General features: G+C 44.1%; 1 protein-coding gene across 2 annotated transcripts in view; it reads left to right on the forward strand.

Moving 5' to 3' along the window:
- Window positions 1-16,340, forward strand: part of KDM1B (lysine demethylase 1B) — a 36,862-nt gene extending 20,522 nt beyond the window's left edge. For both annotated transcript variants that reach the window (XM_052649058.1, XM_052649059.1), the window contains 10 exons: window positions 109-246; window positions 1,132-1,303; window positions 4,018-4,145; window positions 5,292-5,423; window positions 6,014-6,088; window positions 8,156-8,272; window positions 9,221-9,346; window positions 10,303-10,425; window positions 12,365-12,517; window positions 15,833-16,340. In XM_052649058.1, the coding sequence (XP_052505018.1) occupies window positions 109-246; window positions 1,132-1,303; window positions 4,018-4,145; window positions 5,292-5,423; window positions 6,014-6,088; window positions 8,156-8,272; window positions 9,221-9,346; window positions 10,303-10,425; window positions 12,365-12,517; window positions 15,833-15,916 (1,248 nt within the window). In that variant the 3' untranslated portion in view covers window positions 15,917-16,340. The remainder of the gene's footprint in view (window positions 1-108; window positions 247-1,131; window positions 1,304-4,017; window positions 4,146-5,291; window positions 5,424-6,013; window positions 6,089-8,155; window positions 8,273-9,220; window positions 9,347-10,302; window positions 10,426-12,364; window positions 12,518-15,832) is intronic.
- Window positions 16,341-17,921: the final 1,581 nt, after the last annotated feature.

Raw genomic sequence — 17,921 nt, forward strand, 5'->3', positions numbered from 1 at the left:
TATATTAACTAGATGCAAAACTCATCTTACTGTGTCACTTCACCTTTGTACTGCGTTTGGGATGACTGTTCCATCTTCTTCAGCTTCTCCGATTGTCTGTCTTTTTAGGTGACTGTCCTGGAGGCCAAAGACAGAATCGGAGGCCGAGTATGGGATGATAAGTCTTTCACAGGCGTCACGGTGGGACGAGGAGCCCAGATTGTCAACGGCTGTGTTAACAACCCAGTAGCACTCATGTGTGAACAAGTGAGTTTCTTTAAGATTTGTACTGTAGGGGAACAAAAGATGGCCTCAGTTTGCTTGTGTGCAGTATTAATATGCCTCTGGATAACATGCAATAAACCCAGAATGATTTGTTGCCCGTCATCCCCTCTGAAAAGTAAATAACAAGTACAGTTCTTCCTTTCGCCGAAGGTGCAACTGGAAGACTTAATCCCCCCTCCCCCGCCTCGGTCTGTAATTATATCTGTGTGTTAATTTGCAGGCCACTTAATTAGCTTATTGCTATAGGGTTGCCAGATTAAGCAAACAAAAATACAGAATGCCAATTTAAATTTGACTTTCAGATAAACACCAATAATTTTTTTGACATAAGTATGTCCCAGTATCCCATGGAATATTTTGTATGCACTATCTGGGACCTATTTATACTTAAAAAAAAAAAAAGTATTCATTGTTTGTCTGAGAATTAATTGGGCTTCCTGTCTCTCGTTGGGCAACCCTACCTGATTTCTTTGAAGGCCAAGGCTTTTTGTGAACTGTTGACTGACGGTCAGTTCAGCCTCAGCTTCTGTGAGTGTCTGTGCGTTTGTGTGCTCTTTCCCGTGAGACTCCACAGAGGAGAGGGGGTGTCAGAGCAGGGAGGGGCGGTGCGCAGCACTAGCGTCTGAAGCATGGATAAATCTTGGTGGAGGGCATGGCCTGGAAGCTGTTGTTGGCACCCTTCCATTCTCCGGTGCCATGCTGGTTTCTCACTGCCTGCCTTTGCGGCCATGCCCTGATCAGCCTGTATTTTTGAGAGATCCTGACTGACCCTTTGCTCCACAAGAGCTCTGTCTGATTGCAGCTTAGAACCTGTATCTATTTTTTCCAGGGAAAACTTTTCACCTTCTTATTCTTATTATTTTGAAGCTTGGCATCAGCATGCATAAGTTTGGAGAAAGATGTGACTTAATTCAGGAAGGTGGAAGAATAACTGACCCCACTATTGACAAGCGCATGGATTTTCATTTTAATGCTCTCTTGGATGTGGTCTCTGAGTGGAGGAAGGATAAGACTCAGCTCCAAGATGTCCCTTTAGGAGGTATGGGGAGAATGGTGTTCTGATTGTTCCATCTGAGTCTCATTCTAACCTAAGCTTGATCAGCGGTAGCATCATTCATCCATGAGCCTGGGTGGACCCAATGAGAATAGTCTTTCGGAGCATCCCTTTTGGACTGGCCATTCCACAAAGGGGAACAAAACTGCCTCAGGGACCTTTAGATATGTGTGTGTGCACACACACACACACACACAGAGCTTACTTCACACCATAGCCAATGTTTTTAAAAAATCACATAAATGTTTAATTTTCAGTTTCCCAGAAGAGCTTGCTTTTAAGAAAGCATGTAATAAGCTCTATGTGAATAACTAGCCACCATATAATGACTTTTCTAGATAAGAGTTTCGATGTGCCAGGATTTCTTTTCCTTTTTCAGACAGAAGGTTAAGATTTTTTTAATGTATATATATTTTGTTTAAGAATGCAAGACTCTGTATTATAATTTAAGAATTTTAATTCAAAACTTAGGCTTTGGTACCAAATGGACCATATTCACCACAGCCCTCTAGAAAACCTAACAGTAACAGCTCATTTCCCTGAGGGCACCAGCTGAGATCTTACTGAATTGCTTCTTAAATTGATATTTATTTAACCTGTGATTTCATGACCTGAATGTATTCATTTTTATTCTCGGGAGCATAGTGGAGTCGCTTACATTGTAAGCATTTTAACTCAACTGTCAGGGTGTTAATTGGTTTCAACTTTGTGTTTCTGTGTGAGGGTTCTGGCATACGCTCCATCTCTGTTTGGGGTAAATTTTTCAGCAGGGATTGTCTGTCTCTTCTTTTAATCCTCTCATCCCACCCCACCCCCCATGACCTCAATTCTTCACCTCTGAGACCGACCCACTTTCTAACCACCCTTAGTAAAAGTGTTGACAGACAAACCATAACAGAACATTTTTAGAAACATCCTGGGGTTGACTGGGATCATTTAGCCAAATGTGGCAGTGTCCAGACCAAGTGGCAAGTTGTTGAATTTTCTGGAAGACAGTGACTAGGCAGACTTGCAGTATGTTCTCAGAATTTGCTTAGTGTTTGTGTGATAGTTGCTGGGCGGCGTTCTCTTTACAGTTCTTGCAGGATCATCGTCTACAGAAATTAATAATGTTGTTTTGGCTTTACTTAAAACAAGTTATTAAGGGAGGACCAACCATATTTACTCTATAAGTAGTTGTTTTATCATAGTGATATATTTTTTTGAAAAGCTTTAGTAATAATGCCCCCATCTCTACATGAGGTTACATTAGAGCCTGCCTAGTGGTTTCTCAGCTGTCGGAGCTCTCACCTTATTAGATTTAGCTCAAAAGACAAAAGTATAAGTAGTTAGAAGTTAGAGTGAATTTCACAAAGCAAATGGACTAAAGCTTTAAAATGTTATTTACATAGAAATCACATTAAGGCTTCTCTCAGCCTGCTTCTACTTTAATTTTATGTACTATTTTAGCAATCTTGATGCTTCCCACACCTTTACGAAACCTAAAGAAAAACAGAAACTGCATAGTGGGAGACAAGGATGGCACTGGTATGAGAAGGTACTGAAAGTGGAAAAAACCCAGAGGTCTAGGAAGAAGAGCGCAGCACAGAGATGCCGTGGACATCTCCGTACAGCAGTCTAGCATAAGAATGGAACATATTAATGAGAACCTTCAGTTGTCGAAAAAAAAGTTAACTGGTACCCAGTTCTGTTTCTAGTCAAGCATGTGCAGAATACCTTATAGAAGCTTTGAGTCTGCCGTGTCTCCGTCGGATGGTTGTCATCACTGGGAACATTATAAAGAAGTCATTTTTGCTGAGATATTTGTCAGGCACAACCCTTGTCCCCCTCCACCTCCCTACAAAAGGAATCTAAGATAATCATCGGAATGATAACACCAGGATGTGTATATGTAGTTGAAAGTTCTAGTTGAATGGGATAGATAAGTGCTGGGTGTTGATAACCAAGGGAGCGATTCCTGAGGCTGGTAGTGACCAGGTGATGCTAGTCTATAAAGGATGGATGGGACCGAGGTACGGGGGGAGGGCATTCCAAGAAGAAGCATGGTAGTAGCAGATGTTGCTGGGTTGGCATTTACCAGGAAAAGATTGAGTGAGTGGGCAGGTGGGATTTGCTGTCTTTGGAAAGGCTAAAAATGTGTTCACACTGTCTGGCTGTGGGTTTTGGAATTTATTACATAGGCAATGGAGAACCAGTAATTAAAGGTGTTGAGCCGGAGAGTTACCTTCGTGAAAGTCCATGGTGGAATATTTGGAATGTTTGCGAGAGACGATAGCCAGTTGTCAGTCTATGATAAATCTTTTGGTCAAGGAGAGCTGTTAAAGAACTTGACTTTAAGGTGGTTCAGTAGGAGCGGAAAGGGAATGGGAATTCTCTGTCTGTATTTATATATACAGACAGGAGGTTACTTTTCCTTTATCTCAAGCAAAGGAAAAAATTGGTTCTCCACTAAGCAAAAATGAAACAGGGTTGAAGACACAGGACCCTCATAGCTTCGTTCCCCATTAAGATAGCTTTTCTTTCCTGAGAGAAACCAACCTTGTCAAGACATTGACCCTTTCCCCCGGGACCACCTGGGAAAGATCTTCCAAAGTTTGAGGCCTTGCGGGTTGAAGGAGGTGGAGCACAAAGGATAAGGAATTGGACCATAATGTCCAAAATTTTTTTTTTTTTTCTGCTTTGCTCCATTCCCATTGCAGAAAAGATAGAGGAGATCTACAAAGCTTTTATCAAAGAGTCTGGAATCCAGTTCAGTGAGCTGGAGGAGCAGGTGCTTCAGTTCCATCTCAGTAACCTGGAATATGCCTGTGGCAGCAACCTCCATCAGGTGGGCTTTGAACATGCTTGTTTCTCTGTGTGTGTGTTTCCATATTGAAACGTTGAGCCCGTGATGGTCTGGATAACGGGGATCAATGGGTGTGCTGCTTAAAAGTCCCAGAACCACAGCTTTAGAGTATACAAATCCCATGGTGGTTTTGAAACAAATTCTTTAAAGCAGGAGACGTTTTAAAGAAGCATTATTTCTGCAAAGCATTATTTCTGTGAAGATGCTCACGCTATAAACCTGAATACAGGAAGGCTGTTGTGCTGAGGGGCAGGGGTCACAGGCTTGTGTCTGTCCACTGCCCTCTTCAGGGGGCCCTCAAGGCGTGCCTGTGCAACTGGGAGCTGAAAACACTGCTCTTAAGAAGCCAGAATAGAGCATCTTTGCAATTAGGATCTGTTTGTCTTGCTAAAATAAATTTAAAATTGCCTAGGTCAGGAAAATCCCCTAGAGAAGGAAATGGCTACCCATTCCAGTGTTCTTGCCTGGAGAGTTACATGGAGCCTGACGGGTGACAGTCCAGGGCATTGCAAAGAGTTGAACACGACTGAACAACTAACTTTCACTTTTCAATTCATGTCACCAGCTCTGATCATGCAACTTGGATATGCTGCACATTGAATCATGGTTCTGTGGATGATCCCCGACTTAATTATCCTCTTTGGTAGGGGTGGGGGAGGGACAACAACTGACGTTGCATTCGGTGATTCTTTGCAATTGGAATAACACTTCTCTAAAATCATGCTGCATTTCAGCTTCTATGGAATTTCCATGTCGAAGACATCTAGGTGGCATATTTCTATATGGAGTTGATCCGATGCGGGTCTCCTCTCATAGAATTCTCCTTTTCCAGTGTTGTTGATGTATAATACATCTTTTTGTCAGGGATTGGTACCCATGGCCAAATCATATCTACATTTTGTTCTAAAATAAGCTTTCCTGTGCATTACTGAGAAATTTCCTTCACCTGGAGCAGTACCCACCTGGCTGTAGCTGCTCGTCCATCACCCCCGCTCCCTTCCTGTTTCACCCTCTGTCCCCCTGCCCTGGGATGGCTTTCCCCACCCTGGGCTCCTCTTCTCGTCCCTTAGGTGCAGCCGCAGCTTTTCCACCATCTCTTGTTTTCCAACCTCTCCTGGTGTTTCCCAGGTGTCTGCTCGCTCCTGGGACCACAATGAATTCTTTGCCCAGTTTGCCGGTGACCACACCCTCCTCACTCCCGGATACTCCGTCATCTTAGAAAAACTGGCTGAGGGACTGGACATCCGGCTCAGGTCTCCGGTGAGTGTCCACGGCGGTGGGTGGCTCAGGTTTGGTGGCGTTTGGAGCATGTGAAGTTTGGGATTTGTAGATAGCAGACGGGCGCCTGCTTTGATGTTCAGCCAGTGTCTGCAGGTACTTTTTGATACTGTGATCAGTTGCACTATCCTTGTCGATTAGGTCACTGCTGTTGTTGGAAACAATAGTGACTGAGATGCACTTTTATTAATAATCAAGCGTTCGGGTTGCTCACCACCTCCCTGATCCAGTGCGGTTCTTTTCACACTTAAATTTTCCCTTCAAATATACATTTCTATGAAATCATGTTGTACGTGGTTATAATCATAGAGGCAATTACATATATATATCTGTATTTCACCTTACACGATGTGATAAATATTTTTGCATATTCTGACACAGTGTTTATAAATTTTAATGACTGAGTGAGAGTTCCCTGGAGGAAGCGATAACTGCTTAGTTCTTCGAATGCCAGGAAGTGGTTCCCCATAGCCTGGGAAATGTAAACTCCCATCCTAAAAGAATTGGAGAGGACCCCGGATCGTGTGGTTCCATCCCTCATTATGTTTTCCATAATTGCTTTTCTTGAGCAGGTACAGAGTATTGACTATTCTGGAGATGAAGTGCAAGTTGCCACTGCCGACGCAACAGTGTGTACAGCGCAGAAGGTAAGCGCTGTGCTTCCACTGGGTGCTGCCAGGGGCCTGGGAGCGAGGGAGACCAGGCTTTTCCACCAAGCAGTTTGCCTTTAGCCATCTCCCTGGAACCTTATTTGACCTCTGAAGAATTCTGTATCTCCACTAGTTGTGTGTGGTTGTACAAAGCGGATTTAATTATTTGACCAGCATATAGATTCATGGCAGATGGAATTCTGGGTAGTGCTGCATTAGTTCTGAGAGTTGAACAAGGAAAGAAATTCTTTGGCCAAATAAGTTTGTAAAGTAGGATATATGAGTCTGTGTTTCGGGTTAAATAAGAGCATATTAAAGGCTCTGAGAAGTCCTGCGTTTGAGCAACCTGTTTTCCTTTGTTTAATTCAGTGGTTTCTAAGTGGGCGGTGTCTTTGTTTTTGTACCGCAGAACCTTTTTTCAGATCGAGAACACTCTGTGTTTTTATCTTGAAACTGGCAGAAGTACTTTTACATCATTTGAATTTTTTGTAAACAGCTTTAGTAGGCAGACTGTGAAAGGTGCTGTAATGTGATATATGAAATCACATTGAGATTTCTGTAGTGTTAGAAAACAAAGTTTTGAGGGTGGAGGGGGCTTAATAAACCCCATCGATCTATTTAATTATGTCTGAAGTGTTAACCAAAAACTGATGAACTGTCACCAGTTCCTAGACTGGCTGTGTTTTATGCTTTTCAGTTAACTAAAAATATTTCATAGTCCTTGGTATTCACACAGAAATGATGGTTTGCATGTCAAATGGGAAAGATGGGGTAGTGTATAATTCCGGGGGGGATGGATAATTCCTCATATTGTTCCTGCCATTAACTAGCTAGGTAGTGAGTATTGGTCATATAGACTTTGGACTAGCAGTAGTTCTCAGCCCTGGCTGCACCTCTGAATCACCTGTGGTGCTGGTTTAGTCACTAAGTCATGTCCGACTCTTTGCAACCCCATGGACTGTAACCCACAAGGCTCCTCTGTCCATGGGATTTTCCAGGCAAGAATACTGGAGTGGGTTGCCATTTCCTTCTCTGGGTAGAATCACCTGGGAGGTGCTTAACAAGAAAGGTTACAAAGCCCCACCCGACATAGGTTCTTGCTGAACTGGTCTGGTCATGTTTTTAAAGCTTCCCAAGTGATTCCAACATGTGACCAGAGTTGAAAACTACTTGTCAGTAGCATCCGTATTTGTGATTCCCCAGGTAAGAATCAGGCCAATATCTAATATTCCTCCTAATGGTAAAAAAAAATTTTTTAAATACTACCTTATAAAATTGTAGGCTTCTCTTGTGGCTGAAGCTGAAACTCCAATACTTTGGCCACCTCATGCGAAGAATTGACTCATTGGAAAAGACCCTGATGCTGGGAGGGATTGGGGGCAGGAGGAAGAGGGGACGACAGAGGATGAGATGGCTGGATGGCTTCACCAACTCTATGGACATGAGTTTGGGTGCACTCTGGGAGTTGGTGATAGACAGGGAGGCCTGGCGTGCTGCAATTCATGGAGTCGTAAAGAGTCGGACATGACTGAGCGACTGAACTGAACTGAACCTGTGGTAGAGATGGTAGAGAGTCTGCCTGCAATGCAGGAGACCTGGGTTGGGAAGATCCCCTGGAGAAGGGCATGACAACCCACTCCATTATTCTTGTCTGGAGAATCCCATGGACAGAGAAGCCTGGTGGGCTACAGTCCATGGGGTCACATAGACTCAGACCTGACTGAGACTGACACTCACAGGCCTTATAAAATTGCAAGTCAGCTCGTGGTTCAGGACAACACGCTAGGTGCGCTAACCCTGCTGCGTCACCCTCTGCCTGACCCTGACCCGGCCCATTTGCTCTTTTTCTTTGTATTCTGGCTTTTAGAGAAATTAGAGTGGAGTTTCAGGCTGTGATTCAAAAAGCCTGCTCTGAAATGATGAAAGCAGATATTTTTAGTAGTCAGCACGCATCACACAGTTTCAATTGGAAGTTACCCCAGCTTATAAGTGAAAGATGTCCAGCCCAACAGAGTACATTGATAAACACTTGACAAAATGTAAACGGTTCATTATTTCCCACAGGTGTTAGTCACTGTGCCACTGGCTTTACTGCAGAAAGGTGCCATTCAATTTAATCCACCGTTGTCAGACAAGAAGATGAAGGCCATCAACAGCTTAGGAGCAGGCATCATTGAAAAGGTGACTGAATTACTTAAGCCTGGCAGCCACTAGAGAGATGAGTATCAGATGACAGGGATCCCCAAACTTCTGGTATTGGGAAATAGGTGATTTTTGAATCCACATCACATTCGAAGACTTCCTTTTCCTTTGAGTAATTGTTCCTGAAGAATACAGAAGGATAGCATCAAAACAAAAAGAGCAGAGCGGACCGAGCTCTGCAAGTTTTGATTCAGGAGAAAGACTTTACATTATTCATCGTTTGAACTGGGAATATAAATAAGCAGGTTTTTTTTTCTTCTGCTTTTCTAGTAGTGGTCGTAATAGTAGTTTAGTCGCTAAGTCGTGTCCGACTCTTGCCACCCCCATGGACTATAGCCTACCAGACTCCTCTGTCCATGGGATTCTCCAGGCAAGAATACTGGAGTGGGTTGCCATTTCCTTCTCCAGGAGATCTTCCTGACCCAGGGATCAGATTGGGGTCTCTTGCACTGCAGGCAGATTCTTTACCAGCTGAGCTACCAGGGAACCCCTCATACCCTTCACTAATTAGCCCCAGTGAGGAGAGTGTTTTACTTCCTTTGCCTTGAGTAACTGCTTTAGCAGAATCTGCCAGTGCTGCAGTAGGTACCAACAGACCTATGAGTAGTAAGACTTTCATCTCCTGAACATAAGCTTCAAGACTAAGTCTCAGCAGTGCTCCGCATCTTCGGATTAGCCTAGAGGTTGTCAGTGGGTCCCACCATTATCCGTGGGAGGACAGGACTGAATGGCATTAAAAAACAGATGTTCACAGAGAGAACAAAGGATAGAAGAATGGAAAGGGAGTGTGTTTGAGTTTTTTGGAACATCTTTTTTTTTTTTTTTTAAACATAAGTATTTAAGAGCTATGGGTGGCTTCTTAGAGATTGCCACACTTTTGATTTCCGTGAACTCTTAATAACCACCTTTCTCTTGCTTGCTTTCCAGATTGCCTTGCAATTTCCTTACAGGTTTTGGGACAGTAAAGTTCAAGGGGCTGACTTTTTTGGTCACGTTCCTCCTAGTGCCAGCAAGCGAGGGCTTTTTGCCGTGTTCTATGACATGGATCCCCAGGTAAAGTCATGGGTGTTAGAACATGGTTTGAATTCCCTTGTTAACAGTTTAGAATTTGGTTTGGTAATTACTCCCGTGTCAAGCCCAGAAACTAATAGACATTGTGGATACTCTGGCTGTCTGTTTGTATGCTGGGGGGACACTTGCAGGGCATGCTTCCCTGTAGGAAAGGAGCCCCTGTGTCTCTCATGTTTTCTTAAAGTACTAATGTTGGTCCCTGGGAAATGAATTCTTTGCCATGGAAGTGGAGGAGTTCTTCCAGATTCCTCTTAGGGTGAGTTGGTGATAGCACAGTAATGAATGGTACTTCAAATATACTCCCCAAGGGTCCTCCGGGGGGAGAGGGGCAGGTATGATTGGCCCACACGAGGGCGGGTCTGGGATTCACTAGACGTGATTGGTTGGGGGAGGAGGACCAAGGAGAGGACCACCTGGGCTAGAAAGTGATGATTGTGCTGATGTCCTGCCAAAGCTTTTCCTCCGGCGCATTTGTCCCAAGACAATTTATCTTCAAAGGTTCCGCATGGGAGCCAAGAGCAGAATGTCCTTATTGTTCAAGAAGGGCTCTTCTCCCCCCCATTATTTAATGTCCAGAGTTCCATTCTCAATCTCATTCCATTTCTTCTAAAACAAGTTCTTAGAAGGGAAAAGCCAAGAGAACCCAGGGGTTTGATATGTACATGACTTCTGGAGTTTTTCCAGCAGGGAACAATAAAATGCGTAGATGAAGGTGGGTGGCCTGGGCCACAAGACAGTAGGAAATGATGACCTGTGTCCTGTGAGGATGAGGGCCACGTCTGTTGCGTTGGCCAAAAGGTCATTTGGGTTTTTGCATGAGATCGGCTGAAAACACCCGAACGAACTTTTTGGCCAACCCAGTGCTTAGACCCGCGCGTCTGGAGACTCGGGCCGCCAAAGCCCGGCCTGTAAAGTGCTTTTCCCCGTCACGTGTCCAGAAGCAGCACAGCGTGCTGATGTCGGTGATCGCGGGGGAGGCGGTGGCAGCCGTCCGGAGCCTGGAGGACAAGCAGGTGCTGCAGCAGTGCATGGCCACCCTGCGCGAGCTCTTCAAGGAGCAGGTCAGACACACGCCCTTTGAAAAGAGAAAAACACACTTGCCGCTGACTTCCTGTGCTAATCTGTTCCTACTGAGTACGAAGGGGCTCAGGGCAACGGGCCACAGTCTTCCTCTCTCTTTTAATATCCAAGTGTTAGTTGCTTGGCTGTGTCCAACCCTTTGCAACCCCATGGACTGTAGCCCGCTAGGCTCCTCTGTCCATGGAATTCTCCAGGCAAGAATACTGGAATGGGTTGCTGTGCCCTCCTCCAGGGGATCTTCCTGACCCAGGGATTGAACCTGGGTCTCCCACATTGCAGGCAGGTTCTTTACCATCTGTCTGAGTCACCAGGGAAGCCCCAACTTTCCTCTTAAGCATTAGTTTACTCGGGCCACAATGACAGACTGCCCCAGACTGGGTAGTCCAAGCAACAAAAATTCACTGTCTCACAATTAAGGAGACTAGACACCAGATTGAGGGGTTGGGGTGGGGGGTTGCTTCCCCCGTGTCCTCGCGTGGTCTCTCCTCTGTGTTGTCTGTGTTCAAATCCTCTCTTCTTAGAAGGGCACTTGGCATCCTGGATTAAGGCCCACCTGAATGACCTCATGAAAGTCCTTACCGTTGACTTACCTCATCGAACTCCTATCTCAAATAGACTTGCCTTCTGAGGTCCTGCGGGTTAGGGTTTCATCATCTGAATTTGAGTAGGGGGACACAGTGAAGCTTATAATAGTACCCCATTCCTCCTCTTACACTCTCTTCCTTTTTTTCCTTCACATCATGCACATCCCCTTTCTCTCCTCAAGAGGGAAAAGACTCAGCATTTTCCAGAGATCCTATATTTGGGTATCCTGTTCCCAAACCCTCGCAAGCTTTGACAGCAGTTTTCCATTCAAAGGGACCTTGTCCAGAATTTTCTTGCACCCCCCCCCCCCCACTGCTAGTCTCTTTCCCTTTACTCCAAGAAGCTCAAGATACTTTCTATTCGCCAGTTTACTAAATCTCACCGTCTCTGGAGAGTTATAAATGGCACGATGTATGTCTTTTCCCAATAAAGGAGCAGAAGTAGAAAGAAGAGAAATGACATAAGGTACATTAGAAAGGGGGGCCCTCGGGGTATTGCTTATTTCACATGGTGCAGTTCTCTCTCACAGTAGTCCCTCACCTGGGACTTTGTCTCAAAATTTGTTTCCAAATCAATCATTTGGAACTTAGCATACAGTTTGTACAGAAATCTGTTTCACGGTGGCGCTTGGCAGTGGTCAGCCTACAGAATTATCTGAAACTTAAAGAGTGAAACATGACCGGTGTAGCTGTTCTGTGGAGAAGCCTGTTGAGAATTCCAGTCAGAGGTCCTCAGACCCTGCCCGTCCCTCTCCTCCTCTGGTCCAGCGCATTCCAGGTGATGAGAAGGGGAACGTGGGTGTGTGTCAGTTGCTCAGTCATGTCCGACTCTCAGCGACCCCATGGACTGTAGCCCTCCAGGCTCCTCTGTCCATGGAATTCTCCAGGCAAGAGTACTGGAGTGGGCTGCCATGCCCTCCTTCAGGGGATCTTCCCAACCCAGGGATCGAACCTGGGTCTCCTGCATTGGCAGGCAGATTCTTTACTGTCTGAGCCGCCAGGGAAGCCCCAGGGAAGAGGAATGCCTGGACTCTTAGCCTTTGGTGATGACCTCTGGTAGGTGGGGAAATTGTCTCTGGCAGAAGGACAAGGTGTTGAAGTGAGGAGACGTGTGGGTGTTGGGGAAAGTCAGAAAGATGGGGGAGCGACAGAGGAAGAGACACAGATACAGAGGCTTGGGCAGAGCAACAGGCGGGCAGGAGGGTCATACTGGGAACTGCTGTCCCAGGATGCCACAGGGATTAACTCACTTTCCGGATGGAGGGAGGGCTGTAATCTTAGAACGGTTGGGTTGCACCCAGTCCAAGTCCCTTCCGATCCCTTCTGCTTGACACAGGAGGTCCCAGATCCCACCAAGTACTTTGTCACCCGCTGGAGCACGGACCCCTGGATCCAGATGGCGTACAGCTTCGTGAAGACGGGGGGCAGCGGTGAGGCCTATGACATCCTTGCTGAGGAAATACAAGGAACCGTCTTTTTTGCTGGCGAGGTGGGTTTCATCACTCCAACCCCGATTACTTTCATTTGGATCACTTGGTTTTAGTTGAAGTGGTCTGTGTTCAGAGTTTAAAAGCAACATCAAATACCGTCAAAAGTCTTATGGCAATGAACGGCAGGTACCCTGACAATATCCTCCTCAAATTCCCTGAGCAGCCATTTTTAACTCTTTTTGCTGTTTTCTTCTGGAGTTTACTTCATGCCTTAAGATTTTTACTTTCTTGTCTTTGGATTTAAGAAGTTAAGACATCACCTCCAGACTTCCTGTCAGGTTAAAGACTTAGCCTGTTTCATCTCTTCCCTCTCTGTTTACTTCACAATTTAATTTTAAATTAGTGTCAGTGCTTATATGATGTGGTTGCTTACTACTGAGCCAGGAAGGCGACCGCTGATTCTTTTCTTACACAGCTGTTTCCTCTTCAATCATAGTAGCCTCTTCTTTCATTAGCTTAACTCTTTTTATGCTGCTGCTGCTAAGTCGCTTCAGTCATGTCTGACTGTGTGACCCCATGGACAGCAGCCCATCAGGCTCCTCTTGTCTGTGGAATTCTCCAGGCAAGAATACTGGAGTGGGTTGCCGTTTCCTTCTCCATAACTCTTTTTATACTGCTTCTTAAACCTCCCCACTTTTTTCTGTTGTTGTTGAGCCATGCCTAGGAATCTTAATTCCCCAACCAGGGATCCAGCTCATGCCCCCTGCAATGGAAACGCAGAGTTGCAGAATCCTAACCACTGGACCCCTCACACGAAGAGTTGACTCACTGGAAAAGGCTCTGATGCTGGGAGGGATTGGGGGCAGGAGGAGAAGGGGACGACAGAGGATGAGATGGCTGGATGGCATCACCGACTCAATGGACTTGAGTCTGAGTGAGCTCCGGGAGCTGGTGATGGACAGGGAGGCCTGGCGTGCTGCGATTCATGGGGTCGCAAAGAGTCGGACACGACTGAGCGACTGAACTGAACCGAACCACTGGACCACCAGGGAAGTCACAAGCCTCCCCACTTGGTGGACAGCCTGTAGGTTCCATTCCTTGAAACCCCCTTTCCTGACATCTTCTCTTTGCTCTAGTTTATCTTGGGGACTCCTGCAGATGTATCCTCCCAGGATTCCTCCTTACCACTTTTCAGGGTTGGGGTTCATACTTCTTAGATCTCTCTTTTCAGTACTTATTGTTGAATTAGTTTGCTTTTGCTATTCCCCACCACCCCTTCCCCACCCCCAACATCCATCCAGTTCATCAAAATAGAGTAAATTCTCAGCACTCTTTTCATCTGTGTTCATACCCTAATACCATTTAGGTTATACAGTTCTCCTCAATTCAATTAAGTGTTTTTAATATTTTCTTTTCAGGGTTTTTGAATTATTACAAAAGAATATCATTTTTAAACTAGCTGACTTTGATTTCCTCTTTGGGCTATAAAGCGCCAACTTTGTTGGAACAGAACATAATGGTTGCATTCCAGGCCACAACTGTCAGCTGCTTCCAAAAGATGGCCCTAATAGGGCCAAAGGGCCATGAATGGGCTTTAGAAGTTTTGACTTTGCTGCTTTGATACAATTGTACCTCAGTTGAGTTGCTTAGTCGTGTCCGACTCTTTGCAACCCCATGGCCTGCAGCATGCCTGCCTTCCTTGTCCATCACCAACTCCCAGAGTTTACTCAAACTCATGTCCATTGAGTCGGTCCATCCAAGCGTCTCATCCTCTGTCGTCCCCTTCTCCTCCTGCCTTCAATCTTTCCCAGCATCAGCGTCTTTTCCAATGAGTCAGTTCTTCACATCAGGAGGCCAAAGTATTGGAGTTTCAGCTTCGGCATCAGTCCTTTCAATGAATATGCAGGACTGATTTCCTTCAGGATGGACTGGTTGGATCTCCTTGCAGTCCAAGGGACTCTAATAAGAGTCTTCTCCAGTTGCTACCTCAGCTTCTTATAAAAGGGCTTCCCCAGTGGTTCAGTGATACAGGATTTGCCTGCAGTGCAGGACACCTGAGTTCAATTTCTGGGTCAGAAAGATCCCCTGGAGGAGGGCATGGCACCCACTCCATTACTCTTGCCTGGAGAATCCCATGGACAGAGGAGCCTGGCGGGCTACAGTCCATAGGGTCGAAGAGTCCGACACGACTGAAGTGACTAAGTACTTCTTATAAAACCCATTTCTTTTGAGGTTTCTATTACTCTGCTACTCTTTTCCCCTGAGTAATGGTGTCCCCCTGACCTCCTGATCATCCTCCCACTTATTAAAGTCTTTGGCACCAGGATGTTTTTCCATTTCATGCCAGCTACCAGTTTGGGTAACATGTAACCTAAATTCACATGGAACTTCGTGTTTCTTATATTCCCTTTTCTATGACCTGCTGCTGCTGCTCAGTCGCTTCAGTCGTGTCCAACTCTGTGCGACCCCAGAGATGGCAGCCCACCAAGCTCCCCCGTCCCTGGGATTCTCCAGGCAAGAACACTGGAGTGGGTTGTCATTTCCTCCTCCAATACATGAGAGTGAAAAGTGAAAGTGGAGTCGGACATGACTGAGCGACCCCATGGACTGCAGCCTACCAGGCTCCTCCGTCCATGGGATTTTCCAGGCAAGAGTACTGGAGTGGGGTGACATTGCCTTCTCCATTTCTATGACCTACTTGACAACATTTTAGCTACTCTTCTCCCATAATACATCCCAGATTTTGTCTTGGTTGCATCTGTGCTCGTCACTTCAGTCACGTCCGACTCTTCGTGACCTCATGGACTATATATGCCAGGCTTCTCTGTCCATGGAATTTTCCAGGCAAGAATACCTAACAATGACAGAGAATACCTAACAGTTGTAAATCCAAGCCTAACTTTCCTGTCCTGGTTTGCTTATTCTCTTCCCACTATACCCTCCTTGCAGGTGAGGTTCTCTGTTGATAGTCCTCACCTTTTCTTTCCCTTCTGTGTTTGTTACACCTCTTCTTGTTAGTAGCCATCCAGCAAAACTCCAGCCAAGGATGAACTGATTCACTTCTTGTGATTGTCTGATGGGAGGGGGCTGTCTTACTCAGGATTCTTAACTCCAGTACCTGGCATACATAATACCTTCATGAATGTCACACAGTACTTCACACGAGTGCTGACTGTGTAGAATGAATTTGGTGAAACATGGTGAGCTAAGCCAGAAATGTTCAGGTGCTGTGATGGGTGAGTCGAGTGTTCCTGTGAGCACACAGGAGGGGCAACATTTTAGGAGGATGGGAGAAAAGCTTAAGTTCGTATTATATTTTGATAGTCATCTAAATTTCTTATACATGATCTCGAATTATAATTTTTTTTTAACAGGCAACAAACAGGCATTTCCCACAGACTGTTACAGGGGCATATTTGAGTGGTGTTCGAGAAGCAAGCAAGATTGCAGCATTTTAAATCGAATTTGTCTGGACGCAGCTTTCTTCTGTATCCCAAATGGAAAGGTTTGAAAAACATGTTAGACCTCACTTTGATAAAATCAAACAATCCTCTCTAGGTAGCAAAACTTGAATGTTCTAAGGTGGTATGATAATATAAACCAGTTTTTACCATTCTGAAAGCATGGGTTACAAGAATCCTTTTTAAGCACTTATATTTAATAGCATTTTCCATTGGTCTGACTAGTGCTAAATGTTCCAATTTCAGAGTAAGGCAGAATATAACCTTCAGTTAAGACCTTGGATATGATTCTTCCATGGTTAAGAGATTCTCTTTAAATCTGACTTTTTTTTTGGCTGACCAATTTTCACACATTGAAAAACCAAGTCAAGCAGGAATCATTAAAAAAAAAGCCATGTACTTCTGTGACAATTTATCAGTATCTTTGCCAATGAGCCTTAAGATTTTTATATAGTTCTAATATTGACTTACTTAAATTTAGATAGAAATCTTCCCTTTTTGGATACAGTACAAACTCTTCCAAGGTAAATAAAACCTGTATTTTTTATTGTATGTATTTCCTCCCATTAGGTGTTCAAAAGAAATTTAAATTCAGGTATCTTTTATAATAAAACATATTAGATCTGTGCACTCATTGGCAAAATTTTCAATTCAACAGTACAGGTTGTGGTATCATTGAGAATGGAGAAGAGGTTGTGTGGTCTTCATACTTTAGACTCAGAATATGGCTATTTTTCTTAGAGCCATGTTTGTGCAGATGGCACATTTTAAATAGCCTTAACTTTGGCAACCACTAGCATAAGGGTCTTGTCAGAATAATTTAATAAAAGTCTCTCCCTACTGCCTCTTTTTAAAATAACTGATTAAGTCTCTAGGAATATTTTTTTATAGAATTATGTTTTCAGTATTCCATAGGCAGGTCCACTGGAAAACTGCAGAAAAATGTGAAATATCCTGGGATACATATTACACATTTTATAAGCCATATCTTAAAAGCCTGAGAACATAGTAAATATTTTCTTTTTCCTTCTTTCACTCATGACAAATAAACACTGATTTCAGGGTCTTCAGGATGCCCATCTTGCCAAGAAACGTCAGTTTACAGGTTAGAAATATGGGTAACTTAAGTGCTTTTGTTTTAAAAAGTCTTTGAAGAATTCTTTCAGTATGTTGGTCAGCTTAAAAAAGGACTCAAAATGACTTTGAAACCACTTTTCAAAATATTAGGTATTTTTAAAATTTAAAGTCAGGTTGTAAGTAGAAATTGTATTTTATGCAAAGAATATATGGTGAACTTTAGAAAGAGCTTAGACACACCTCCCTCCCCAGAAGTATGATACAACTGAAAGAAAGAAAAAAGCAGTAAATTGGTTTCAAAGTTAACAGGAAAAGGTTGATATTTAGGGTTATCTAATGAAAGTCATTGGTACTGATTGGGAAGTATTCTGCTTCAAGTGTTTCCTGTATTACAGTGTTCAAATAGCATGTGTCAAGTGATAAATGCAAAAACTTTAAGTTGAAATGGTTCACAGTCCATCATTACTTTGGTTTCTGGGCACTTAAACTTGTATAGTGCTATAAGCAAACAAGGGGGGAGACCTACCTAAATAAAGTACGGTAAATGTGTATTTTTAAAAAACCCCTCATTTCCTGTCTCAAGTGACATCACCTAACATTTCGTTCTTTAAGGAGCCACGGTACTTTTTTTTCTTATTTGAGTATGTTTTTCACTGCTGCCTGAAGATTTTAATAGCAGTGAATATGTATGTGTTTTAACTGCCGACTGTGAACAACTGATTGTGTAAACTGCTTAATAAAACGTGTTTTTCAAATACACTGTGCACTGTAGTGATGAATACACACTCTTCAGCAGAAACACCCTCACCACAGTCTTTCACACACACCAGCTCAATCCCTTCAACCTCCAAACCTCTTTAGACTGTGCAGGTCATAGGCATTACTGTGTATGCTTTTCAAGTGAATGATCACAGATAAGTTAACT

Source organism: Budorcas taxicolor, chromosome 11 (assembly GCF_023091745.1).
Source record: "Budorcas taxicolor isolate Tak-1 chromosome 11, Takin1.1, whole genome shotgun sequence".
Classification (NCBI taxonomy): Eukaryota; Metazoa; Chordata; class Mammalia; order Artiodactyla; family Bovidae; genus Budorcas; species Budorcas taxicolor.